Source organism: Etheostoma cragini, chromosome 2 (assembly GCF_013103735.1).
Source record: "Etheostoma cragini isolate CJK2018 chromosome 2, CSU_Ecrag_1.0, whole genome shotgun sequence".
NCBI lineage: Eukaryota > Metazoa > Chordata > Actinopteri > Perciformes > Percidae > Etheostoma > Etheostoma cragini.
In genome coordinates, this window is record NC_048408.1 from 18109409 (window position 1) to 18136677 (window position 27269).

At 39.6% G+C, this 27269-nt stretch overlaps 3 protein-coding genes across 3 annotated transcripts; all 3 read right to left on the reverse strand.

Moving 5' to 3' along the window:
* Window positions 1-4945: 4945 nt before the first annotated feature.
* Window positions 4946-6007, reverse strand: dand5 (DAN domain family, member 5). Its single transcript, XM_034859389.1, has 2 exons — window positions 5531-6007; window positions 4946-5245 (listed from the first exon to the last, which is right to left on the reverse strand). The coding sequence occupies exons 1-2, from the start codon at window positions 6005-6007 to the stop codon at window positions 4955-4957; spliced, it is 768 nt and encodes a 255-aa protein (XP_034715280.1). The 3' UTR covers window positions 4946-4954.
* A 4754-nt stretch (window positions 6008-10761) lies between these two features.
* Window positions 10762-16966, reverse strand: LOC117960830 (tetraspanin-1-like). Its single transcript, XM_034899032.1, has 8 exons — window positions 16802-16966; window positions 15284-15364; window positions 14112-14327; window positions 12698-12772; window positions 12456-12563; window positions 11915-12058; window positions 11704-11796; window positions 10762-11271 (listed from the first exon to the last, which is right to left on the reverse strand). Exons 2-8 carry the CDS (start codon window positions 15338-15340, stop codon window positions 11215-11217), a joined length of 750 nt encoding a protein of 249 aa, XP_034754923.1. The 5' UTR covers window positions 15341-15364; window positions 16802-16966; the 3' UTR covers window positions 10762-11214.
* Window positions 16967-17193: 227 nt separating this feature from the next.
* Window positions 17194-26455, reverse strand: rab3da (RAB3D, member RAS oncogene family, a). Its single transcript, XM_034899048.1, has 5 exons — window positions 26263-26455; window positions 23648-23881; window positions 19745-19863; window positions 18362-18486; window positions 17194-18199 (listed from the first exon to the last, which is right to left on the reverse strand). Exons 2-5 carry the CDS (start codon window positions 23879-23881, stop codon window positions 18012-18014), a joined length of 666 nt encoding a protein of 221 aa, XP_034754939.1. The 5' UTR covers window positions 26263-26455; the 3' UTR covers window positions 17194-18011.
* Window positions 26456-27269: the final 814 nt, after the last annotated feature.

The window sequence follows — 27269 nt, forward strand, 5'->3', positions numbered from 1 at the left end:
AGTGTTATCTGATGACTGAGTGTAGGCCTAATGCATAGCCATTTCCACTTTTGAGCAGAAAGGGGATTTCAGATCAGCTAATGCATGATGGAGGCTGTGTAATGATACCATTTATCTTCATGGAAATGGTGACAGGCTTCTCTGGAGGTGATTCGCAGGCCTGGCTCAAAGAGACAGTCCACCAGGATAATTTGCTTGATGCTGTTATAGTCGCCAGATTACCAAAGTGTGCTCAGCTGTAATTTCGATGATGGTGGTTTTTACAAGACGTCTGCTTTCTTGAATGTTACTTTCTCACTGTCACTATGTGAGGGGCAGAAAACAAATGCAGCTTTTACGGTTATTTCATGTTTTATAACAAGCCATAACCACACTTTTTTTTATCAGCTTTTTAAGTGTTATGGGGGGGTGGGGGATATTGAACTTCTCTGTGATTAATGTGTATTTTGTCAATGAAATCTTCAAGGTCCTGTGAGCGGGAGACAACATTGTGCATGATCCTAATACAAGTTTCATGGGAGCTTGTGAATGGTGAATTGTGTAAAAAAATAAAACAGATTCTAATGTTGCTTTGTGGTTGCAGCTTTTTGGAGTCTTTTTTTAAGCTATGTATGACCGCCTTTTCTGTGCTGCAGCCCCCTCCTCTCTCTCCTACTCTTACACCACTCTTGCATCAAGCCTGCATCCCTCCACCCCTCCATTTGCCCACTTCATCCAGAAACCATGTGTGGCGTGTCATTTCAACTCCCTCCACGCTGAACAAGGGCCCCTAACAAAACAAAACAATTATCTCTCCCCTCGTTAGGACCTGGCTTGCATCCCCTCGCCCTCTTTAACTCCCCTCTTTCTCCTGCTGGACCCGGCCTCCACTCTCTCCCTTCCGTAGCTGTCTCTGTGACAATAAGTTGAGCTGAGGGTCTCTTAAGTGCTTTTGTAGTGAAGCGTTTAGCTGATTTTAGGCTTCATGTTTCTTTTAAAGGCCTCAGCAGGAGCAGAGGCATACAGGACGGCTGTAGCATGAAGAAGAGGGTGAGATGCCCATGAGAGAAAGATTATGGGAGGGCAAGAGAGCGGGGCAGCGCGATGGATGATGGCATGTAGTGGTACGAGGTGGGCGCTGATGTGTTCTGGTGAAGGAGAAGGGGAATGGACGGGTTGGCAGCAGGCGGGCGGGCAGGTTTCACCGTGCCAGCTCTTAATTACTTTAATTGGAGTCATTAGCTAAGTGAGCATGAGAGACATCACCTGCATGGTCTGCAGGACCGCACCTGCCACAGCGACATTTCTATCATCATCACACTCCTGCAGAGGGTTGACTGACAGCTCAACACTAAACACTAATGCTGCCACACTGAGTTCACAATCACTACAAGTACAGTCAGACGCACAATGCAAACAAACACACAAATATTGTCATATATTAGGGGTGGCCTTACGGTACAATATTGTCACGATTCGATATTATTGCAATTTATTATCTTTTTTCCAAATTCTTCCCAATTTCAAATTATGTCTCCAAAAGGACACTTCAGTTTTATCTAAAAAGATTTTCTCTTTGTTTGTTCATCTCAGTTAAATTTTATTGCTACAAAATAGGATTGTCAAGCAGACAAACTGACCGACAAATATGTAATAATGAATCTATACTTGGCGTCTGTATCGATAAAGTATTGGCACGGAAAATATTGCGATACTATGCTCTATATATATATATATATATATATATAAACACACACACAACATACCAGTACATATAGCTTGCTTTATGTTTTGGTTTATTGATAAAAGAACAGTCTAATATAGACACATATCACATATCACTATATATTAGAAAATAAAATAAAAACTACAGAACAAAACATCTGGGATTAAAATCTTTGAATCACAAACTGATATAGGCCTATATAAAATAGGCAAAAGGGTATCATAGTTACCCCAAAAAAGAAATCCCATCATAAAAGGCAATTTATGATCCAAATTTCTTTATTTTAGTAACCAAAACAGCGGGTTCACATTTGTTTAAGTATGTCTAAAAATAAAAACGCACATATGTACATTAAAGCAATTTGCTTTTTTTAATCATTCCTCCTGTTCAAAGATTCCTGTCTAACATGCTTTCATTGAAAATCAAACCAAGTGGGTATCTTCTAAAGCTTAAGTCTTTTTAGTGCAAACTTCCCTCTAAAAAAAAGATGAAATGTTTAAAAAAAAAAAAAACACTTCAATATAATTTTATTCTAAACATTATTTGTTGTACTTTTAGAAGTCGCAGTAGTACCAGATACTGAAACCACTGTAGGATTTTATCCAATGACAAACTTTAATGTTGTCCAGATCCGCAGGCTACACCTTTCTGTGTCCTCCTCAGCACCCAACAGACAGCCTGGCAGGCGGGCTGGCGGCCAGGCAGGATGGCAGTAGGCTGGCAGGCTTAGCCCAGGGCACAATCTCCTGCAGAGCCAACTCTGACCAGCTGGTCCAGACTAACACCACCGAGCGAGTATGTACCAGCGTATCAGTGGGGAGGTAGATGTTAGCCGGGGTCCAGACACTCCCACACCTAGGTCCTGACACCTACAGCACTAAACCTGCACTGGTGGGATTTAAGTGAGAATACTCTGTCTGGTCTGTGACTTCACAAGTCATCACATTTCTCCTGACGTACCGTGTCGCCATCCCAATTTCTTTCCTGAGAGTGCATCATGGACCCCTGTTTGCTCTCACTTGCTGATGCCAGATCTAAAAGCCTGAGCCGCAGTCCAGTCTGGACCAATAATGGTTGAGCTCCAGCACAGCCCCAAGCGGCTAGGGGGAAATCTGGTGGACCTTCCTCTTCCAGCCCTTTTCAGCTAGTTAGTTAGCTTAGCACTGTTCGGTCTACTTAGACACGGCTTTACATACAGAAGGACACACAGGAAGTCAGAGGTAAAAGGTGTACAGCATCAACAAAGTCTAATCTGGGAATGTTTGTTTTCAAGCCAATTATCATTAGGTGCAAAGAAGCACACCTCATCCGGTTAATTAACTATATCTGCCAGTCAAAAGAGACATTGTTCAAAGTAAAACTTCAAAGTATGTGTGCAAAGGCCTCAAATCCTCCATCTGTAATTCAATTTCCCCTTGATACACCTTGATTGAACGGATATCGCTTGAGCACCCCTTCTCTACCGCACACACACCTCCCAACCATTTCCATGTCTGACAGTTAAAAGGCCTACACAGAGAGAAAGAGCAGGCAGCTCATTGTGCGTTTTAAAGCGCTAACTAGGCCACTTAGCACCCCGTGACGCTGATCTGATCCCCGAGGCGCTGAACTTGGCAGCCGGCCCTCCTCCTTTCGCTCTTTCCTTTTCCCTCGCCATGGGAACCAGGCCATCCTTAATGACGCAGGAGTGCTCCGCCGGATCCCACAATGCAAAGGGGGCTGACATCTGTCTTGCTAAGTGGTGAACTCTCTTATGCACCTTGTTTGTTCAATCAACACAGCCCCCCCCCCCCTTCTCCTCCTTCAGTATGCCCATTTTCTTTTTTTATCTCCCTTTTTTTGTTGAAGAAAATAAAAGACAAAAGATTGATAGAAGAGTGGTACAGACTTTGGAAAGAATAGATAGTGAGATCATGACTCTCCCTTTACCAACATCATTACACACAACAGCACAGTGGGTACATTATTACAGATAGCAAGTGCACCATTGTAGAACGACAGAGATAGATGACTGACCAGAGTGCAGGCTATAGTTATTAATTACTCAGATTCTTGCTTTTTACAAACAACCTTCTTTAATACGAGGGCTTAGAGTTGTGAAAGCAGAATGTGATCAGTCAGCACGGCTCCGTGAGCCTCTCAACCTCTCCGCCTTCTGCAGATTTTGAAAAAAACAGTGCCTGATTAAAAGTGGCCCCTAATTCCTCATAGTAAAGACCTGGGCAAATATTTGTCCCATCAATCTCAGAAAATATAGTCATCAACCCAAGATGTTAATCACATGCTAATAGAATCCAAGGGACTCCGTGCACCCCATAGTGCAATGGACGCTTTCACTTTTTCAGAAAGCCTACGTGAATGCAAATGGCCATCTAAACAGTCATTTTGACAGCATGCCAAGGCATCGTAAAGAGCCCCCTTCTTTATGCTCCTCTGGGAATGTATGTAGGGACGTGTGGGATGAGTTCACTCTACCAGGCCCAGGTGCCAGGGTATAAATGAATAATAGGTTTTATGGGCCCTAACTGAAAAAAAAAAGCACATACGCACATAATCACACATGCCCACTCACTCAAGTGCATCTGTGGTGAATGATGTTCAAATTCCCACAACTAAACTGAAAAGAGATTGGGCATGAGAATAGGTGGTTCCTATACATAATTCAGGGGTTCATGCTTAAACAATTATGTTTGCTTACTGCTAAGTACTCATGCTCAATAGCTCGTTTGCTCTCTAGTTTGGGGCTTTCAGATGTAAGTGCTATGTGCTAAAAGTTGGTGGAACACAGCTTTTTAATAAAATATAGGAGCTGACACTTGAGCGCTTGAATACGAGAGTGGGTGGAAATAAACAACAAATGCTCTTCATGTTTTTACTTGAGCTTTGCATGCAAACTAAATTGCACTTGTAAATCTAACTAGTGTTGGCAGGAAATTAATTAGCAATGCCAGGCAAAATCGATAAAATAGCACATTTTAATCACAATGTTACCGATCACAATATTTCAGTTTAGATTAATCTAAACAGATGTTTTGAACAGTAACACAAGTCCAGTGTGGATAGCTTAATGTGTTGCAACAGGAAAGTGCATGACCAAAATATAGGTCATTTTGTCAATCAGTGGTAGAATAGACCACCAGAATGTTTTACTCTGAATAACACATTCAGACTCATAAATGAAAAGATAAAAAATTCATATGTGAATATTCATTACCAATGTCTAAATAATGATGACACAAGTTGGAACAGTTACGGGTGTATGGCCGCTGCACTCTTCTCTTCTCGGCCCGTCTCACATTTGCACTCCTCCACCACCATCACTTGTTTCTCCCAGACCTTTGCCCCACAGTGCAGGGGCACAGCTACGGTGCGAGCTTTGGATGGGGCGCACCGAGAGCAGGGGGTCCGGTGGTGGAGGGCCCCTGTCCCAGTACCCAGCCCGGCAAACTCCCCTTCAGACGGGACAAACAGGGAGCTGCACTGGCCGAAACACAGCTTGTTGTGCACTGTTACAGTGCTGCATCCGTCTGCCGTCACACGCTGAGAGGAGAGGGAGGGGCGAGAACAGGAAATATATAATGTTAATTTACCTCTGAGGGTGTAAAAAGCAACACTATGGGTTTATGTAACTCCGCACCATCACAGTTAATCCTCCACCAAAGCCATAATCAACTTTATGAGGGAACAGACATTTTTCTTATCGTCACTAAAAAAATTTCATCCAGCTCATTTTAATGCTCTTGTTCATGCATTGCATGGACATCTATTTGGCAGAGAAAGGAAATAACATTTCTGGTATAACACATGATAAAATAAATAACTTACCTGAGTAAAAGGTACAGCAGTGCACGTCTGTTTAGTGTCCTTCAGGTTTACTGGCAGGGGCATCTTCTCTCCTTTATTTATGGCTCTCTGCCACATCTGCAGGCCTTGCCTCCTCTTTAGCTCCAGCACAGTGGGGCTTTTAGGGTGTAGGTTGTGTAGTGGACTGACCGGGGTCCTGGAGGCCGGGGCCAGACCTGGACGTCCGTGAGACAAGAAAGCAGGGAAGGACAATCTGGAGCTGAGGGAGGGGACTCTTCTCGGGGTCAGCCCCCCTCTGATGAACCCTGAGTGGGCCAGGGCACGAGGGTCCAGCTGCACAACCTTCACTATTCCCTGGACAGGTTCATCCGGTCCGCTGCCAGATGACTCAAGTTCGACTCTTGAGCCTTTGATATTGTTGTCAAAAGAATTGTGAGGAAATGTAAAAGCTACAGCTGTCCAACTAGACAAAATGACAAGGCTAATAGTGAAAGCCATTTTTGACAAAAAAAAGGGATGGTTCTCAGAATGGAAATTATGCAAATCCTGACTAATTAAATAACAAACAAACAAAACTAAAAAATATATATATAGTTAAATTAAAAAAAAGTATTTGTATAGTGGTCCAAGGTTCCAAATGGTAACCTTGCTGTCAGTGCTTCTGCCAGTGTGATGGAGGGAGTCTTTTATATAGGTGGCTGCCAACTCTCACCTGTGCTTTAACGCAAAGAAGGTGTCGCAATTCCCACACCAGACCAGACATCACACCAAGCTTAAAACTCCAGGTCGTGGATGTATGCCAGACAGAGGATTTCGGTTTCAAGGTGATCGTTAAAAAAAGAAAGAAAAAGAAAAAAAGTCATATATCCTCGAGGTTCAAACTAACCTGATTCTGTGGATGTCAATTATTTTTATTTTGCTAGAGTTTTATTTATTCATCCAAAAAGATGAAATCGCAGTATCCCTGTGCTACATGAGGTGGAGGATTCTTCCAATCTATAATTTCTTATTTTAAGTTTGAATGATGGTGGTGGAGAACGCTGCCTAACACATCACTGGGAAATCTCCCATTTGTCACATTATCAAATGGTGGAGATCCGGTGACTGTAAAGGCAATTACGTGACATAGTATTCTTTATGCCACAAGCAACCGTCATATTTAGATTTCTTTTGCATTTTCTAAAGTAATTTCGAAGTGGAATATGCTAAAAAAAAAGAAGAAAAAAAAAAAAAGAAGCACTGAATGACTTATAAAGACCCAACTTCCTTGCTTCTTTTCATTAAAAAAAATAAACTTGCAAGTTTGATGTGGGGAATAAACATTTTCCTAAAGTCAAACTATATTTTGTCACAGTCCATCGCTTTAGGGAGGCTGCTGTAGTTCAACAATAAAAACAAAAAAAACTGCTTATTCAGCAGGTGTTACGGGTTACCTTTGGCTGTAAAGCAATAATGAGTTTATGTTCTCTATGTAAACAAGCCGTCTCCTGTCCATTTATTCCCACAAGCATCTCCACAGCTTCTCCCTTGACATCCCATCATTACACCATTAGACTTCAGTGTGCTCTGTCACCCGTGACCTGATCACACACTGGCTGCTGAAGGCCGACTGGCTGACAATGTTACAATAGGAAAGGTGTTTAACTAGAGACCTTGTTGTTAAGAGGCACTTTCCACCTCATTGCCTCTTCTCCACGTCCAGCTTTCACATCCACCACTTAACATTTTGGTCCATATTGGTGCAAGAATAAATGTGTGAGAAGGTGTTCAGTATTAATGTAGGTTTGCAGTAATTTTAATTCCAGTTGCAGAATACATATTTATCCACAAGAGGGCAGAGTTTACAAAGTATTGTCTCCCCTGCCACTCACAGTGCTCTCTCACTATTACTGTTCTCAATGGACTACAGATCACATTTAAAAAAAAAAAAAAACGTTTTTCAAAACATTGTTACCAATTTTTTTCTCATGCACTCTCACAGGATATTTTTATTAGTTTTTAACACAACACTGTGTTGTAATGTTGACTCCCTTTTAAATCTAATGACTCGGCTCCAGCTTCTCAACACACGTCAATGTTGCAGTTGCTGAGGCCTTACTACAATAAATTCTGCTGTCAGAAAGAGGAAAACCAGGGCAAACACACCTCTTTCTCCCAGGATTATTGACTTTATTTTACTGCTGCTGATATACCCAAGAGAAATAAAGTCAATAAAACCACATAAAAAGCATGCATGGTGTAGAGTATGAGTACAAAACAGCACAGTAAACTACTGCACTTGAAGTACAGTGTTGTCCTTTTCATTGAATGCTAGCTATTTGATCTTGATTTTCTAATATTTGTTAATTTAGCTTTGCTGTTCGGGCATACGGTCTGTAGATAAAATAAGTATACAATAGTATACATCAGCACTGATGAAGTATCTTACAAAAGGTTATTCTTGGTGCCAAAAAAGGTCCCTGTTGTACTGAGGATGTTTATTTTGTAAAATATGAGCTTTATGTTTGGATGTCTTTACCCCGTGAATGAATATAGAATGAATATAAGTATAGTACTTGATAGATAAAACAAAACCCAATTTAACAGGCAAGTAAGTGTGTAAATGAACATACATGCAAATAATGGTCAATACATAAGACACATTTGGTGTTGGGGAGGGTTTCATTATAATGTATTTAACCATACTCGTTAGCAAATAAATATATGCGCTTAAAGAGGCGCTATGCAGTTTTGGCCATTTCTTCGTTATGTGCTAGCAGGTTTCTGACGATAGTGTAAAAAAAACTCCATGGCTACCTTGTTGGCTGGTTCTTGATAGTCGTATATCAACATGACCATAATGTTAAAAAATGATCATCAATCTGTGCTGCAGAATACTTAAACTAGCAATTGAGACCATAAACTCTTCACAAAGATGTTTACTGAGGTAATAGATCAAGTGAGAAGTGGGTCATTTTGCCATACACATCTATAGAAACTGAACTCCTTTTGCAACCCTGCATGTCGCCCTCTGCTGTAATTCAGAAAGAATGCAGGACACACACCCACACACACACACACACACACACACACACGGACACACACGGACACACACGGACACACACACGGACACAGGTCCGCGGACACATCCATTCCACATTCAGCCCCCAGCCAGCTAGCAACCATTCACTACCATACCGTCTTTACAGTTAAAATGTGTCAGCTAAATTTACCAGACACAGATTCGTGGAGCCGAGTGTCGCGATTTCAGTTTTATTTTCCATATGGTTACAGCCCCATTCAGGATATGTTAATATAGGTATGAAGTGCCTCAAATCTGACTTCCATCTTATCTTGACTTCCCCTAATGTACACTTCTGCCTCAAGTTCACCTTTACAAGGGTGCCTTCAAACAGACATAATTATTGCCTAACCCTGAGAAAAGTGATTAGAAGCATAGTCACATGTTGCATTTAACTGTGGTTGCAACTGTTTTACGATGACAGTAAAGGAGACAATGTGTCCACATTATGAGGTCATCGAGGAGGGTCATTGGATAGCTTTGTCACAGCATGTGATGGGAAAACCTGCTTGCTTTAGCAGGCAGCAATAAGTACACACTAAACTTCAGTAACTAGACCAGACACACACACACACACACACACACACACACACATACAGTAACTGGCCTTGTCTGATATAAACTGCCCTGTAATGCATCAGCAGCAATTAACCTGGTGAGATGCCATTTACTTACTTACACTGCATAGAGCAAATTAAAGCAGCTCTGACCAAGAGGCCAGACCATATGGAACACACTGACCTTTCTATTCCCCCATGTAATGTAATACAAACACACAGGCTGTTGAGGGATATAATGGAAATAAAATAAGCTAAACAAATTAGTTTGTGATAGGAAGGATATGAGAATCTTATGTGAGGCATTTAAAACCTCCCAAATGATTCTATCTGTGCTATATAACCAAGTGCCTCCTTTTCTTACCCAGCATGTGCAGATTAAATGTTAGTTTTTCCTTAATTTGTTAACTTTTAAATTAGAATGTAGGTCCTAAACTTAATCTCATTTTTGGTTATTTGTGGTATACACTAACTCCTTCTTCATAATTACAAATGTGCATCGGCTAACAATGTCACCAAAATGAAGCTGGCCTATTAATGAGCCAGACAGTTGAGTGGGCATCTATCAATCCATACAGTAAATGGAGCAACACGATAATAACAACTCCAACACTGCATAACTCACTTTACACTTATGTTACAATTCAGAAATTCCTTAGCTACAAAAACTGCAATCATAATATGCCACGAGCAGAGCCATAGAGAGACTCTGGCCACGGCTAGCCAGAATAAAAACAAACACTTGCTTACCTGCGGCTACTAGGCCCACACAAGGCGGAGTCTTTGGGCGTTAAACAGGTTGAAAGGTCTTCGACATCCGCATCTCGGGAAAACGCCTAACGTTTCACACTTTTGCAAAAGACTGAGTCTCGTTCTTTACTATATTCAGTCCACTTGAACTTCCCGTGATTCGCCGGTGCCAGTAAATGGAGAGGAGCTTGCGTACCAACAATAGACCGTTAATTTACAGTCTATGGTACCAACGTTATCAACACTTCAAGCATAGGCTAACTCTCAAGTTTTGTCGATGGGGATGTAGCCTCTCCTCTTTCATTCCCAGAGCCATTAAACGTCTGACGACCCGTCCTGCTGTGACTTCTCTTTATACATGGCCTGGTCCAGACATGCTTCATCTTCTAAACGTGTGTTTTTTTGAAACAACAAATGCGCTTGTAAGTTTCGTTTGGTAGAAGACGTTAGCTTTTTGACTGAGCCCTTCGCGTGCGACGCGCCAACCTGATGTAGCCTAACGTCAATCACGTAAGAGAGGAAGTTCTGAATATGGTGAATTTGTATTTTCAATTTGAAAGTTTATTAAGACAAAACAACTAAACATTTAAAACAATAATTGATCATTCAACTTATTTAAAATATAAAAATATAATATAATAATAATATAATTTTCGTGAATCTGAAGCTGTCAATACATCCATGGTGGGCATGCGCACATCCAGGCTAGGGGGGATTGTAGATACATTAGGTGAATTGCTTCTCTTGCGTGGGATCAGATAAACCCAGATAAACATTAGAGTAAAGTTCCTTGATACAATGGACCAATTTTAATTCGTATAGGCCTACCTAAATATTCATATAACATGTGAAAACATGCCAAAGAAGACCAGAATTCATGTGGTAATAAAAGGAGGTATATTTATTATTTCAATTTGATCAAACATAAAAAAATAAATTCATTATATTGCAGCTTGCAATGAATGTGAGGGACATACACAATTGACACAACTTATGCAGATCCTTTTTTCCCTGTGCATCATCACATATAACTAGCCACAGTATATGTATCAGCACATACAATGTCCGCTGACTGCAACCCTTCCTAAAACATAAATAAATCACAGCATAAATGCGTACAGATATTTCCGAAACTAAGAACGTATCGACTACCTCTTCATCTTTGATTTCATTGGTCTGCATAATGGTCTACATGTAGAGCACAAAAGTCTGTCTGTCTAATAGTCTGTCTGTTTTAAATCAAATGTAAAAAAAACTTTATACACATAGAAAACTGCTAACAAGTAAAGCTGTTTCCATCAATTACAATGTTGTCATCACAGTCCAAAGAGGAAACATCATGCCTTGTTGCCAATCTGCTTGTAGAGAACCATTGAAACCACCATGGCAGCAATCTGTAAAGATAACAGTTCACAAATACATTATCTAAACAAAGTGTAATAGTTCTGTCTAATACTTTTTGTAGATTTACAGATTTCTGAAAAAAGCAACATTTTATTTGATCTATTATTTAAATATATTTTTAATGGTTAAGAGGATTTCATTGCATTTGGCTATACCTTCTAATGTAAATGACAATGAACTAAACATGAACTTTAAAAATCTTGATTATGTCCACTTCAAAGGCCATAAACAAGTCTCTTAACATATTATAATTATTGTTATATACAGGCATATTTATCACAGACATATACAGTATGAGAGATAAAGTAAAACAAATGACAATTTAAAGATATTGTATTCACTTCATAGAAGCAACTGTGTGGTCAAAAGTACACAGCACTTCTAGATTGATGACTGAGAAAATGGCTGTTTGAAATTGATACCTCAAAAGCAGCTATTGCTAGAACCACAACTGCAATGATGAGAGCGTTGTCTTCTAACAGCTGCAGCAGCTTGTCAAAGCAGCCATCAATCATCTGCAAGAGAAACAACAGGTTTTGGCAGAGATAATGACGGATTGTTGCAAATCATTAGAATTAATGGTTTTGTTGCTAACATGCATTAGGTTAAACCAAAAGTAACTTGATCTCATACCGAATGACTTGCTTCGTTTGTATTGCATGCGCCCACAGTGATTGTTGTATTGCAACATGTGTGTGGATAAACATCTCCTCCGTGGTCATTGTAAAAAGGAGAGCCATCAAAATCGGTGTAGTTTTTGAATCCGCAGCACTTAAACTAGACAAAAAAAGCAAAAAGTGTTAATCCCAAGTTTAACAGTCTGCACTGCTGTGGTGTTACAGTACAGGGTAGACAGAAGTGTTTATTTTAAAACGTTTTTAAAAAAAGTACAAAACTAGGTTTAAAATGTTTATACATTCCCCTGATATATGTAAAAGAAGACTGTTTTACTTATCAGCATATGATTATTATTCTTTTCACTAGTCTGTAACAACAAAGTATTTCCTGCAAATCCTCAGACTATATTCAACAAATCAAAAATGTGTTAGTGTTAGCTGGAGTGCATGATTAGAGAGCCACAACTTTTGTCTCACAAGTTGCATAGTTGCAAGTTGCATATAAATCTCAGGACTTTTATTTCTTATGCTTTTAAAGGTAAAAAAAAATCCAGTACCTCTTCCATGGTGGCATTCCAAAGGGAGGTGTAGCTGTCAATGCGTCCATACTCTTTTCCAATGCTTGTTTTGACTTCTTTCTCCAGACTCTGAAAAAGCTGATCAGCCTGAGAAGAAAAGGTTGACAATTGTTGTACTTGATCAAATTTTAGCAAAGTTCTTCATGGTTTGTCAAAACAAAATTGGACCACTTGGCAATTATTGCTAAGAAGATCCTGTTTTGTTCGTGAGAGCCACTTACCAAATCTTGGAAGACCAGCAGCACCACAGCACCTGCAACCTCGATCAGGAACATAATCAGCACAATGCTAAAGAACTGGATGGGGAGAGAAAATATTTAACACTTTAAAACTCTTATTGGAAAGCATTTGATTGGTAGCAGGCATCACTGTGTATTCATTAAATCAAGTAGCACCAACAGAGTGAGAACCCATATTCCCCATGCGTTTGTGTCTCATAGACTGATGTGAACAACAATCTTTGAAATTAGTAAGGAACAAGCTCTGGGAGAACGCCTTTCCTCCGACTCATGTTCCACATTCCACACCGCTGTCTTCAGACAAAAAGTCACCTCGCGAGATTGTTAATCTTGTCAAACACTTTTAATAACAATCTGAGCCTGTCAGTGGCAAAAACTAACAGCTTTAGTAGACAAAAGTCGATGGTGCACAATTGCCCCATTAGGTTACATTGCAGCTTGGTTTGTGATTGCCGGTCACTGTGATCTTGCTCAATACTGGACCAATTTCAAAGATTTGTGGTCACTCTCACAAATTCTATTAAACACAAATTCCTGTTATCACCCTTTAAGCAAGCCCTTTAAGTTAGTAAAAAAGACAACAAACCTTCTTCTTGACTTTACGTGTGAAATAACTATCAAACATTTCAACATTTACTGTACAGTATAACAGAATTCACATTTGCAAATATATAAGTAGTTCTCTCTATTCTTTAACCTATAACTCGAAACAATATTTTATTTCAAGAGAAGCATGTTTATGTGACTTTGACCTAGTCTTGCTTTTCCAGACCATCCACACGCCGCAGACTGGAGGGTCTGGTTACTCCACATAGCATTCCAGGATGGGAGAATATCACGCTCTGGTTAATTGGCATTTCTTTAAACCAATCGAAATCGTCATGAGAGGCGCTAAGCTCCCCACAGAGCCGCTACTAAATAGTCGTGTAGCTAGCCTTCTCAATTTACCATGCAGAGATCCGAGGAGCATTCAACAATAGTCAACATGAATCCACCGGAGTTTAAAATTCCAACACAAAGAAAGCGGAAGGAAATAGACATCTGCAAAATTACATGCATCTGGCGGAATTTCCTACGGAGCCCGGAAAAATGCCGGAAATGGAACGTCAAGGACAACGACCACTTTGAACAGACCTCATACTACCACTAGTAGTTGTAAGAAATTTAAATAAATCTTAAATCAGATCATTCCAATAATTGTGGTCCATTATGTTTTAAGTAAAACATTTTGCACCTTCAATAATGAAGTGTGGCATTACTCAAACATAGAAAAGACCAGAAATGTTTTGTATTATTTCTTTTCGTAAAATATTAATAAAAATGAGACAAAGGTGTGCTTTTTTAATGAATTTCTTCTGTCTTATCCGGTCCAGATGATCTATCAAACATTGCTCACCGTCAGCAGCATACACCGGCTCTCTTTTACAGCTCCGCAGCAGCCCAGGAAGCCAATGACCAGCAGAACGCCCCCCACTGCCATGAGCAGGTAGCTGACGTTGACCAGCTGGGATAACTCAGACGGAGCGTCCTCCAAGGAATCCAGTATACCCAGCAGAGAACCACTATCCACCTTCACCCACACTCCCACACCCAGGATGACTGCACCTGCCAACTGCATGATGGGTGAGGACAGAAGGGAGAGAAAGAATAAAGCAGAGAGAGAGAGAGAGAGAGAGAATGCAAACCCTTGGCATTAAAGCATGGAGAAATAATGGAAACAATATTCCAAAAGATACACTAGAGACAGGAGTAACATGGTGAAAGGAGTTACATAGTTACAATCAGTCATTGTCGATATCTAAAAATAAAACTGAAAAGTTGTACCATACAAAACACTTGTTCTGGGATGAAAGGTTGAACTGCAAATATGAGAGGTCATAAGCAGGTCATCAGTATTTCAGCCCGAGAATTATTAGAATGTTTAATATTTTTCTGGAAATGCACTTGTTTGCTTTTGGCCAAGAAATAGATGAAAGAATAGATAGAAGATTGATTTCACCCTCATGTTTGTAACGTAAATATGAAGCTACAGCCAGCTGCCGGTTAGCTTAGCTTAGCATAAAGACTAGAAGCAGTGTAAAACAGCTAGCCTGGCTCTGTTCAGTGGTAACAAAGTCCACCTACCAGCATCTCTAAAGCTCACTGATTAATTAGTTATTTCTTGTTATTTAATCATAGTGACAAGTTGGAGTTTTTAAGGGGGGAGGGTGGACTGTTTCAAGTCTTTATGTTATGCTAAGCTAACTGTCTTCTGTCTGTAGCTTTATCTTCAGCTCATAGACAGAACTGTTGTAGCCTATTGATTTCTTGAATACGTCTCGAGAAGTGTATTTCACAAAACGTCAAATTTCCTTTCAGCTAACACTGAAATAGAAAGTAGACAGCTAATTCCACACAGCTTTTCCAGGTTTTGCAGTAAAAGATAATTTTATATAAAGCCAAAGGGAATATCTTGCAGCCCTATGATACATTATAATTACCATAATGTGTGCTCTCTAGTCTGTTTTCTTGTGGGACCAGAACAACATTAGAGCTCGACAGCAGAAGCAGAAAAGAAGTAGTACTTACAAAGATGCCGCCATTGAAGACAAACATCATAATTTTGAGAAAGCCAGAGCAACACATCTTGGTGTTTCCTTTTCTTTCACACTGTTGAAAAAAAGAGAACAAAAAAAAGCTTGGTAATTGAATTGATAACAAAATTACAGTATACTTGGTCACACTTCCTCATTTATCTGTTAGGGGATTTTGGTTAAGTGCACAACTTGGCATTTTATCTCTACTAGGAAAATCAATGATTTGGGGATGGCTTACAGTACAACACAGTGAGCACCAACATGGGTCAAACAGCATTTTCTCTGGTTATTCATTAACCACATGCCTGGCAGGATAACAGAAGGGGTCTTAATCTTGTTAAAATGTGGCAAGTTTGTCATGCTGACGTCGCCTGAGGTTTTTCTGATGTGCAAGAGAGGTTGCTCATTCATATACAGAGTTTCTTTTTTATTCTGCCTTGCCTGCAGATTGTTTAAAGTATTTCCAAGCATAAGTTTAAGTCAGATGATACATCTGTTGGATTCCTCTTGACACATATGTCTCCATCTGGTACAGAAGAAGAAATTCACTTCACCTTCAGCTTTGAACTTTTGAACTCTTCATTGTAGTAATGTATAAGTAGAAGTACTTATGTCATACTGTGGTGCTCTCTGTCAATTTTACAATCACATTATAACCCGTATCTGTAGCAGCAGAGACTAAAACGGTCTTTTCCACACTTACAATGCAGTATGAAACACATATTTAAAAAGAGACATGTAAGTAGGTCTTAAGTATGTGTCATTATATGGTTGCAATTACTTAGAATAGAAGTCAAGGTATCTTATCAGCTTACTGGTAGTCACACTACAAGTAGCCCAGATGAGCCATATAACACACCCTTATTCCCAACTTTGCTTTCACATGTTCTCTGTGTCAGAGAAAGGAGCTCAGTTATTGGTCTTTTTAGCTTCCTTATTACAGCTTTTACCATAATATTCAGTGGAAACCTATATGGCAACTGTAACATTCTTTATCGTATGTAATAAAATACGGTCATAATATCAGCAAAATCCCATGTTGTTTATTTGGAAACCTGGAGCCAGCAAAGCAGGACAAATAGCAGTTTTTAACAGAACTTTAAAAGTCAGAGACCATTTTATGTTATCAGTTCTGTTACAACAAAATATACAGCTAAAGAGTTTCCTCGCATGTGTAGAGTTTTGTTTTATATATATATATATATATACATACATATAAACACATTCATATATGACTATTGGCCTACTTAAACAATAGTAAAATATAGTACTCAGACATTACTTAGCAACAGACATCACACAACCAACTACCACGCTTTATACGGTAAACCTTTGATTACAAGGGAAATTTTAAAATATTTATTAATTATCAAACACATACAACTGTCATAAAATCATCCCTTTGTTTGATTATGTAGATGAAAAGTTCTGACATGAACATATCTTTCAAATTGTTTCAGGTGGGTTTATATAAAAAAATGTAAAGTATGAAAGAGCATGAAGCCTGTACCTGAGGGGTTCTGTCAGTCGGTCCGCTGAGGTCTGATCAACCTGCAGTGTCTGCTCAACACAAAGGTTTTCACATGCCCCTTTATTTTCTCACAGGTCTCACACTCTCTCTCACACACACACACACACACACACACACACACACACACACACACACACACACACACACACACACACACAGTTCATGCCCTGCACGTCACTGACTTTGCTTTTGGGATAAGCAACATTTCCTGGTGACCAAAGTCCCTTCAAAAAGGGAACGGAAGCTTTTATGACCAAGAACTTATAAAATTGCAATATTGATGTCCATGAATGATTAAATTGAACACAAAGCTCAAAACACAGAACCCGTTCAAAAAGAGGCATTAAATAATTAAATGTTGGGAATAAAGACAAATTTTCATTTTCTAACACTTTGAAGATAACATTTAAATTATTGATTCCATTTTAAAGTGACTAATTTCTAACATCAACACTGTTTGGAAACTTGTAGAGAACCATTAAACATTTCCTATTATTTACAAGTGTTGTTTAATACAGTAAGATTATTTAATCGTTTCAAATCAAAACCCACAGACATACTGTATAGATCAACATCTTTTAATAACCACTTTTAGAGAGACACAATAACCCTGGCAAAAACTAGTATTAACCATTAAAATGTACAAAAAGAAAAATATAAATTAAAAGCAGATGCCTATATCCCTCCAAAAGAGTAATAAGTCTGGACTGCACACATAGAGCTGGAATGACAAAGCACCTTTCAGGTACGTATGACTTCAACCTTAGGTATGTTTGACTTTGTACTGAACGGTTATGAGCCTTCTTTCTCAGCAGGATTACAAGTTCCCAAGAGACAAAGTGTGTGGTAATGAGCCCCAGTGATGCAGCTTCATACAGCTCCCACAAGAGGGTAGCATGACACAAGTAAATCACAGTGATCCCCACACCATGCTGATTTGGCTTAAGCCTTTTATTCACATCCTCACCTGCAACAGGTGCTGTTTACCTATTAAACAAGAAATAATAAAAGGCACAGCTGCTCACTGCAGCTCTTTGGCATCTTAGTGTTAACAGTACATTTGAATTACAATGAAGCTTGAGTCGCAATCAAGTTGTGAAAAGATCACATTAAAGAAAAACGGAGCCAAGCATCCATGATCGTATTGCAGTAACATGAAGAAGTACGTTCACAATAATAGATGTTTCCATCAGCATGCGCAGCCACCCGCGCTGCTGCGGGGCGTCTCCTTTAGGCCGGCCTCCTTGTGATTGGCTAACGGACTGGCATCACCGTTGACACTCTCGTTCATCTTCTCGCAGATGACGTCAACCAGCTTCTCAAAAACCTGCTTCACGTTGATGTTGTCTTTGGCACTGGTCTCAAAGAACTCAAAGCCTGGAGAGAGAAAGAAGGACTGCAGTATGAGTTTCAGCTTGTGTGTTCTTGCTAAGCATGTGTGTGTGTGTGTGTGTGTGTGTGTGTGTGTGTGTGTGTGTGTGTGTGTGTGTGTGTGTGAGTGCGTGTGTGTGTGTGTGTGTGCCAGCCAGCCACACCAACCGAGCTCTGCAGCCAATCTTTGGGCATCTTCAGTGGGGACCTGCCGGTCCTCTTCCAGGTCCAGCTTATTGCCTAACAGCACTACTTGAGCGTTGCCCCACGAGTACGTCTTGATCTGGGTTGCCCTGAGAAACAACATAACACTTTCAACAAACTTTTCAAACTCTACTGTATTTCCTGCAGCCAGAGGAGAAAAGTAACAAGCCCAATAACTCAAATGCTTTGCTTAAATACAGTTTTGAAGTACATTGATGAAGATGTACTTTACACAAATGTTTTAATTTTAAGCTACTTTTTAACACAACAGCGCCGGAGTCTAGTGTGTTTGAGCCGATGCGCACCATTAAATCGACCACACAAACCGTGCCACAAAGCACCAAATGTATGCATTATAATTGTTAGTAGAGAGAAGGACAGAGACAGACTGAACGTTGCCATGCCCGTGTGTGTTTGAGAAAGGGAAATGCTGCTATTTGACACCTGTGGGTTATCTTGTGCATCACTACGGCGTGTAGTCCCGCCATACCAGCTGTCCCTTTCACATGTTGGTTTGGCTGTGTGATGTCCTCTGCTGCCAGCTTAAAAGGTGCAACAAGTTGAGTTGCACTGTCTTGCTTCTAAACCATGCAGTTTTACGTTGTCTCTGATAACACTTTTGCACTTAAAGGTGCTCTAAGCGATGCCACGCGTGTTTTAGGCTACAAGATTTGTTGTCAGATACAGCAAACATCTCCTCACTGTCTGCAAGCGGCCTGTCCCCAGAACACAGTGTAAAAGAAACACTGTTTCTGTAGACAGCCCAGGGTCTACAAACAGCAAGAAAAACAAACTGTGCCCACCTGCAACACGAAGCATACACTAACAGTCATCCAGCATTCCAGCCACGGATGAGGACGAGGGAGGGGCAAGCTAGTCTCGTTTTGTTAAAAAATACTTTGAACGTCAACAAGGAGGGATGTCACCCAAGATTCCTTAGAGCACCTTTAAGAAATATTTATTGCAGATTTTTTACATGTGACAGTATTTTATAGTATAGTATTTCTACTGTTACTTATATATGTAAATAATATGAGTACTTCTTCTGCTACTGTTTAAAGATAAAGAACCTTCTGTACATGTAAGGACTCACAGCCAGCTGTGTCATGTCGTATCATATATATATATATATACATATATATATATTCCATTTGCAGTTATTCATTTAAATATTGCTACTTACTTTTCAGGGTTTTCTTTATACTTAAACTACAGTAAATATTAAATATACAAGGACTGGGGGTAAATCGTCAGATTTACAAATGCTTCACCTGTTGGATAACACACACATATTGATATCAATAGTGGTTTAATGGTACAGGAGGTTACATCTGAAGGTCTACCCACCAGTCTTGTACAGCACAGAACGTCTCCTGGCTTGTGATATCGTACATTAGCAGGAATCCCATGGCTCCTCTGTAGTAAGCTGTGGTGATGGTCCGGTAGCGCTCCTGCCCGGCTGTGTCCTGTAAACACCCGACACACCTGAGAAATCCTGGGTATTTTCTTATGGGATCATTGAATTATATTGTTTAAACCAGGGGTCTTCAACGTTTTTTAAGGACTCCTTAGCTGTAAGAGAGATGGATCAGGGACCCCCTATTACTAATATTGTATATTATAGTAGATTATGTATATACGATTAAGTTACATATAAAACAGGGTGTAGGGTAGCCTAACGCCTTTATACATACCTTTTTAGAGCATAGAATACTAAGCTATTAAAAAAAATTATTGTTGGCATGATTTCATAAATCATCCTTTTATGTTACACATGCATGTGTCTGTGTATCGCTACCTTTGTGACTACCTTCCCTATAGGCCAGTCGGTACACCTGTTGAAGATCTCTGGTTTAAACCACATCACAATCTCAAAGGAACCGGGAAAAGACAGGGTTAACTTGAGGAATCATTAACTCTGTTTCTCTTGCTACAGAAGCTAATCCCGTCCGTCATGTGTTGATGTTGCCACACCCTGTAAACATACCAGGATATGCTCTCTGCTTCTTGGCTATGCCTTAAGGGACAGAAACAAGCTCTGAAGATTTTATTTTTCTTCTTCTTTATGCTTTTGTCTGATTGTGGGAAAACTGTTAAAGCCCTACATAACTCTGATGTGGATACGTTACTGTAAAACTGCACCAAGAAATAATACTTTACCTGATCAATCTCATAGGTTTAAATGTTCTCCCCTGATCAAACCTAAAGACAGCAGCTTTCATGTACAATATTAACATCACACACTCGATAGATGGAGATTTAGGGTTTGTAAATGACCTACAGTATGTGTTGAAGGGACCACAGTGTGTAGGAGTCACAGCATGAGATGTTACCACCATCTCAAACCACTTTTTGTCCAACTTTGGCACAGGGTTTTACAAAATGAGTTTGCTTTAAATGTCCCTATAGAATCTATTCAAGTTGCTCAGCAGCCAAAAAGATTTTACGGAGCACCTTCCTAATGTTAAGGTGTGCAACTGTATCACTGTTGGCAGAGCAGAGAAGGCCTTCTATGCTATGCTGATATATTAAGTAAAACAATATTTAAAAAAATGATGATTTATAACTATGATCTAAGAGGAGCACTGTGGGTGAGCCCTAACCTCCACTAACATTCAGTAATAGATGTGTCCTGGGTGTCCGTCTGTGCAGTAAGCACATTCAGCGCCAGCAGCTCAAACCCATGCATCTTTCATGAACCCTGCTGTCTGGGGACGATGTTAAACATCAGCTGCCATTAACTGCGGAGTGTGAGAAATTAGTTTGCGCCACATCCATGACAGGCAGCAGCGTGTAAGAGGGCAAACTAGGGAATGGGGTGAGCACAAACAGTCTCTGCTGTGCAACAACGCCTTCAAAAACACTGCATTTGAGAACCTCTCAAACCTAGGTAAATGGAGTTAATTACCCTAAGTAAATTATAGCTCTGACATTATAGAGACTGCAGCATTTTATACTCAATTCTGCTGATATAGTGACTGTCAAGCCTGTTTGCTCAGTACAGTATATTTTTTGTATCTGCTGTGTGGAGAGAAAACCCTTCTCAAGCATTCTACTGGAAATTATTAGGAACTCTTCAGACCTTAATGAGGGCCACAGCTCTTTCTAAACTGACACCTCTGCTGTAGGCTATCTAGACACTTAATCCTGTTAGACTTAATAAGGCACATGTTTGTTCTTCTCAGTGGTTCATGTCAAAGTGGCAAACACAGAATTATAGTTAATTTCTTTATCCTCAAACTGAATGATAATATGGCCTTTAGCGGGTTGGGTTTTTGGACTGTCTCATTTCCACAGTGCTTGGGCACTATTGGAAAAAATAATGATTATATGCATTAGTACAGGGGGGTAGAGTGTGATCAATATATGGCTTTTCTGATATAGTGGGTAAAATTTGAACAATGCACAATTTTGTTGTTGGATCGGCTCGCAGTTTTTTAAAAATTGAAAACAACATTCGTATGTAGACTACTGTAGTGTTCAATGTCACACGATACATTCTCACTTGGAGAGAATAATCTCTCACACAGTGTAACACTGTCCAATAAAATGGTAAAAAAAATACTTTGACAAGGGAGCGGAGAATTCACATCAGCCGTCAAACCAACAAAACACACAGATCACTTTGGTTTTCTCAACAGAACCGTTTGGCAACTTTTGAAAAGTAAACTTTCCTACTATATAAATTAAACTTATATATATATATGAAAAAACTGTTGGGAGAGGTGGCAAATTCTGAAGTCAACCATAAACAATAAAAAAATTTAAGTTTTAATGTGTCACTGTATCTATGTTATTTTCTATTCTGCAAACATAATTCTAGAAAATGTCTGAAGGTACATGAATATAGTCAAATGCAGTAAAGACTTGTAAATACTAACAGCTTGGATGCATTATTGTTGTCATCTACTTTAAGTGACCCACATCCCTGCTAAAAGGGACTGCTGCAGCTTTATGGCTTTGGTTCAATAGAACTGGCCCTAGGCTAACTGCTAAAGGTGCAGAGACGTAAATTAGCCTTAAGGAGTATATAAACTGATGCACCAACAAGGTGACTAATTCTAATCTTTCCAGGCAGTCTGCCATCTGTGATGTCAGTTAATAAACAAAGGAACTGCCCCAGGTAGCACCAGATATTAAATATCCCAATCAGAGTGGTAAAACAAACTACACACATTAGTTCTTTTAAACGCAACACTCTACACTTTTGATGTGCCACATAAATTAGAGTTGAAACTACTCGAACTGTAACACAGTTTGCCAGCATTTACTTATCTGCTGCTGCACTGAGAAAACATCTTTCAGTTTGTACTGGCCTTATCTGCCAGACTTCCACTCTTTCTTCCTGCTGCAGAGGAGAACCCAGACTCTGTGCATGTGGTGGTGAACAGTTTGAAAGCAGGAAGGTGAAGGAATGAAATTGGCTTTGCTTTGCGATTCTTTTTCATGCCAGGATAATTTGCCAAGCAACAGAGTACAAACCACTTAAAATTGAAAAACAAAAAAAACAAAAATCCTATTATTCTACATGTACTGATTTAAAAAGGTTTGCTTTTAAACTACAGTAAAGTAAAAGACTAACACAGATGTCTCTGTCACCTATTACTTCTGAGCTATTAAAGAGTAGAAACCCACATTTCAAGTTTGGAGGGGTTGCTTTTATAACCCCTTCTTCAAAACCTTTACATCTAAAACTATTCTAACTATAAACTTTGGACTCGTGGGATCTTATAATGTGGCTCACTTTACTAAGTTTCAGACAATAAAAATGCCATTTGACGATTTTACAGATGACTTCTGTGTCTATATCTTCCTGTGATTCTACTGCAAGACTCTTGTTTGCCATTTGTATTAGTTTTCTTTCCTCCACTCTTAGTTGGTCCATGGAAAGAAAACATCTGTAAAAAAGTATGCACCTGAAAATCTCTACACCTAATTTTTCACGTTTATAAAAGGTCACACAGTCAAACTGTGAATTAAATGCATTTAAAAAATACATCATGAGACACTTATACCACTGGTATTGTAGATCAGCATATTTGATGAAATTGATGTACTTGCATGATTCTTGCATTTTTTGGCTAGTACCCACATGGTTGAGTGCACTTATTGGAAGTCGCTTTGGATACAAGGTCAGCAAAATATATGTCATGTTATATGTCACTGATTTACATCTCCCACCAGCATGTAGACATTAATATGCCTTTACCGGCATATTTCAAAAGGTCAATGTGACTTTGTCCAACGTACCCAGATCTGAAGTTTGACCCTCTTGTCGTTCCTGTAGATGGTCTTGACTTTGAAGTCGATGCCCACTGTGCTGACAAAGGCTGAAGTGAAGGAGTCATCTGCGAAGCGGAACAGGAAGGATGTCTTTCCCACACTGCTGTTGCCGATGATCAGCAGCTTAAACATGTAGTCAAAGTTTTGGTCGGCTGCATCTCTCTGTTCCTGGCCCGCCCCTGAACCTCTGGCTAGTGCCATCTGTCAAATGAAAGGAGACAAGAGGAGAACGGTCTTTCCGATTCCCTCATACATAACCTCAAACTCATTCATAAAAAAAGTATCCACCATAATCTGAAGTGTTTCTAATGGAAACTGGAACTAAGAACACTGTGTGATTAATCATTTAATTAATTTAGCAGCAAAAATGACTTATTCTCCAATGTCAGGATTGGCTGCTTTTCTGAATATTTGCTTTTCTGAGATGAATATTTGTTATTATTTTTTACTGTTGATCAATACATTAAAGATATTACTTTGGGCACTGGGAAAACATTTTCTTGACATTTTATACACTTAATCCATTAAACAACAACATAATCAACAGATTACCTGATATTATGAAAACAATGGTTAGTCGCAGGCAGCAATTCACGCTTACAAACTTATGACAGCAGAAGACTATAGGTACATTTGTGCTGTAAAATAATAAAAGATTAAGATAAATTAGTCAATTAATGGATTAGTCAACTAATTTGTTTTTTCTCTTGATTATCTTTTTGTTTTGTATTCTCATAATATATATATATATATATATATATATATATATATATATATATATATATATACACACACACACACACACACACACACTACCGGTCAAAAGTTGGGGGTCAGTTAGTTTTTTAAAATGATATCAGATTAGTAAACAGAATATGCCTCTAGAACATTGGATCAATGGTTGCTGACAATGGCCAATGTAGATACTGCATTAAAGATCAGCCACCCACTCAGATCAGCTGGTATTATGTCTATAATGGAGTGGCATGGAACTTTTTAAGTGGCCCAACATTTTTGACCAGTAGTGTATGTAATGACAACTTAAAAAGTGAAGAAGAATTAGGACTAGTACTAGCTCTTGCAAAGTCCATGGTTACCTCTATACCAGTGTATTATAGAACTATCTGCAACATGTATGTCAACTATGTGCTCAGCTGATAAATCACCTATGCTGATAATACATATATATATATATATATATATATATATATATATAGAGATAGAGATATAGAAGGTAGAATTGTTAGCTCCAACGCCAGGCTCCCTGGCTGATACTGGCTTATTTAAACACTGTGGAGGGACAGCGATGTGGTAACACACTACTCGTGTGTTTTGAATGTCAGAGTGAGGAATCTCAGCAGTTTGAGAATTCACACTCACGTGCACCCAGACTAGTAGCTATGCATATGTTAAATGGAAGATGTTAAATGGAAGTGTTGTTTTAAAAATGGTCTATCTTCCCTCCTCATCCCTCTGAGCTCTCATGCCTGTGTTATAAATCACAACCAGGGCGAGCTCCTTCCACTGTTTCTCCCTCTATCAGTCGCCCACTGCTTGCTCCCTGTCCATTTGTCACATGGACTCACGTTGCAAAATGTATGGGATCAGTGGATGCTGAGTGGTGGGCGAGGGGGCAATTGATTCTCCTCCCCTCCCTGTATATTTCATCCATCATCCACCAACCATCCATCAACCTACTGACACTGCCATTTAAACACACACACACACACACACACACACACACACACACACACACACACACACACACACACACACACACACACACACACACACAGACACAGACGTATCTTCCTTGACTCACTCTCATTTTCATCCATCCAACTATGCATCCCCTTTGCCATCATCTATCATTATCTCACCCTATCCCTCCACACTCTATTCTGCATTATATAGAAGCCCCCCCTTCCCTGAGGCTGAGTCCTGTACTCGTCCTCCCTGCTGACTTCAATCTCTCAGGAGACCAGCTCAGCATTACCGCCTCCAAGACCATAAAGAGGGACTGGCCAGCGTGCTGCTGTACACACACACACAGCAAAACATGAATTTCCACGCATGCGCCTACAAATCAGTGTGAATAACGTACAGACGGGGGTGTGTGTGTGTGTGTGTGTGTGTGTGTGTGTGTGTGTGTGTGTGTGTGTTTGTTTGTGTAGGTTTATAACGCTGGATGCATATGAAAACCGGGCAACTCGCATAAAAGCAATCGCGTGCTAAGACTTTATAGCACATGTTGACATAAAGTGGTTAGTTGAAAAGTAGTTAATGGAAACGGTAAATGGGAATGGGTGTGCACTTTGAAAGACCAGGCTACGTTATTTCTTGTATAAGGAGGCACATGGGGTCACGAAACTTGCTGATACCTTTGAATTAATCTAGTTATTGTTACACAAACCAGCCTGATGTACTACAAACACGAAGATAAAAGTTTGCTGGCATGCTGTTAAGTTGACACAGTAGGCTAGTTAGCCTAATTTGCCTAAATCGCCCCACCATACGGTAGCTCAACTACAACCTGATGGCATTAAAACCGTTTTTGACAACTGTGTTGAATGTTAACTTACATCGAATGGTGTTTATGAGTGTGTCTCCCCTGTCCTCCCCGCGGGTATCCACCTCTACCTGAAAGCCGATGGGCGTGCGTTGCAGATGGGCGCTTCACTTCAGGCGCTCCGCTCCCGGATCTCCAGCCTGAGCATGTGCCTATCACTGGGACACCCACCGTGTAACCAAAGTCAAGTCAGCAAGGATATACAAACGGAACTACCGGTAAGGATTTTCAAAATAAAACCACCCATTTACTTATAAACTTGGCTATGCAAGGCTATGCAAAAATGAAAGCCATGATCAACACATTTTTAAAACTATGTTCAACAAATCCGTAATTTGTTTAAGCAACTTGGGAGCAAAGTTGAGTTGTAATTATTGTACTTTGTATTGTGCATGCATATTAAAATGTTCAGTGTATGCAGCTGTTGCTTTTCATTCTCCTCTGTGATTCTTTAAAGTAACACTACTATAGTGTAGTACCCTATACGTACTATTGTAGTATTTGTAATCAGTAATGTTACTATGTAGAGCTGTGAGTGAATATTTACCTAATTGAATTCCTTAATGTTAGAATTTTGGTTTGAATTTATTTTTTAGACTGAAACTAGTGAAAAATGCTCCAAGGTGACATCCTTATATGGCTTGTTTTGACCAACTTTCCCAAAAACATTGATAGTCAATATCTATATAATGACACAGAATTGTTGCAGATAAAAAAATATGTCAATACACGAACTGATTTATTGACTGTGGTAGACTACATTGACAAACTTCGCATGGTCATTTGTCCTGTCAAACTATTAATTTGAAGGCTAAATCATTAATTTTTCCGGTATCATTTTTGTAGTAATTTATGCTTGAGTTTCATTAGTACCGCTCAGGCAGCCCTGCTGTAAACTGTTTTAAATTACGCAAGCATTACGCACTAGTAACACGTCCAAACTCATGACCTCTCAGTTTAATTGGGAACTTTCATCCCGTGGATAAAATAAAGCAGCTGATTCATAAAGTCGCTGAAATA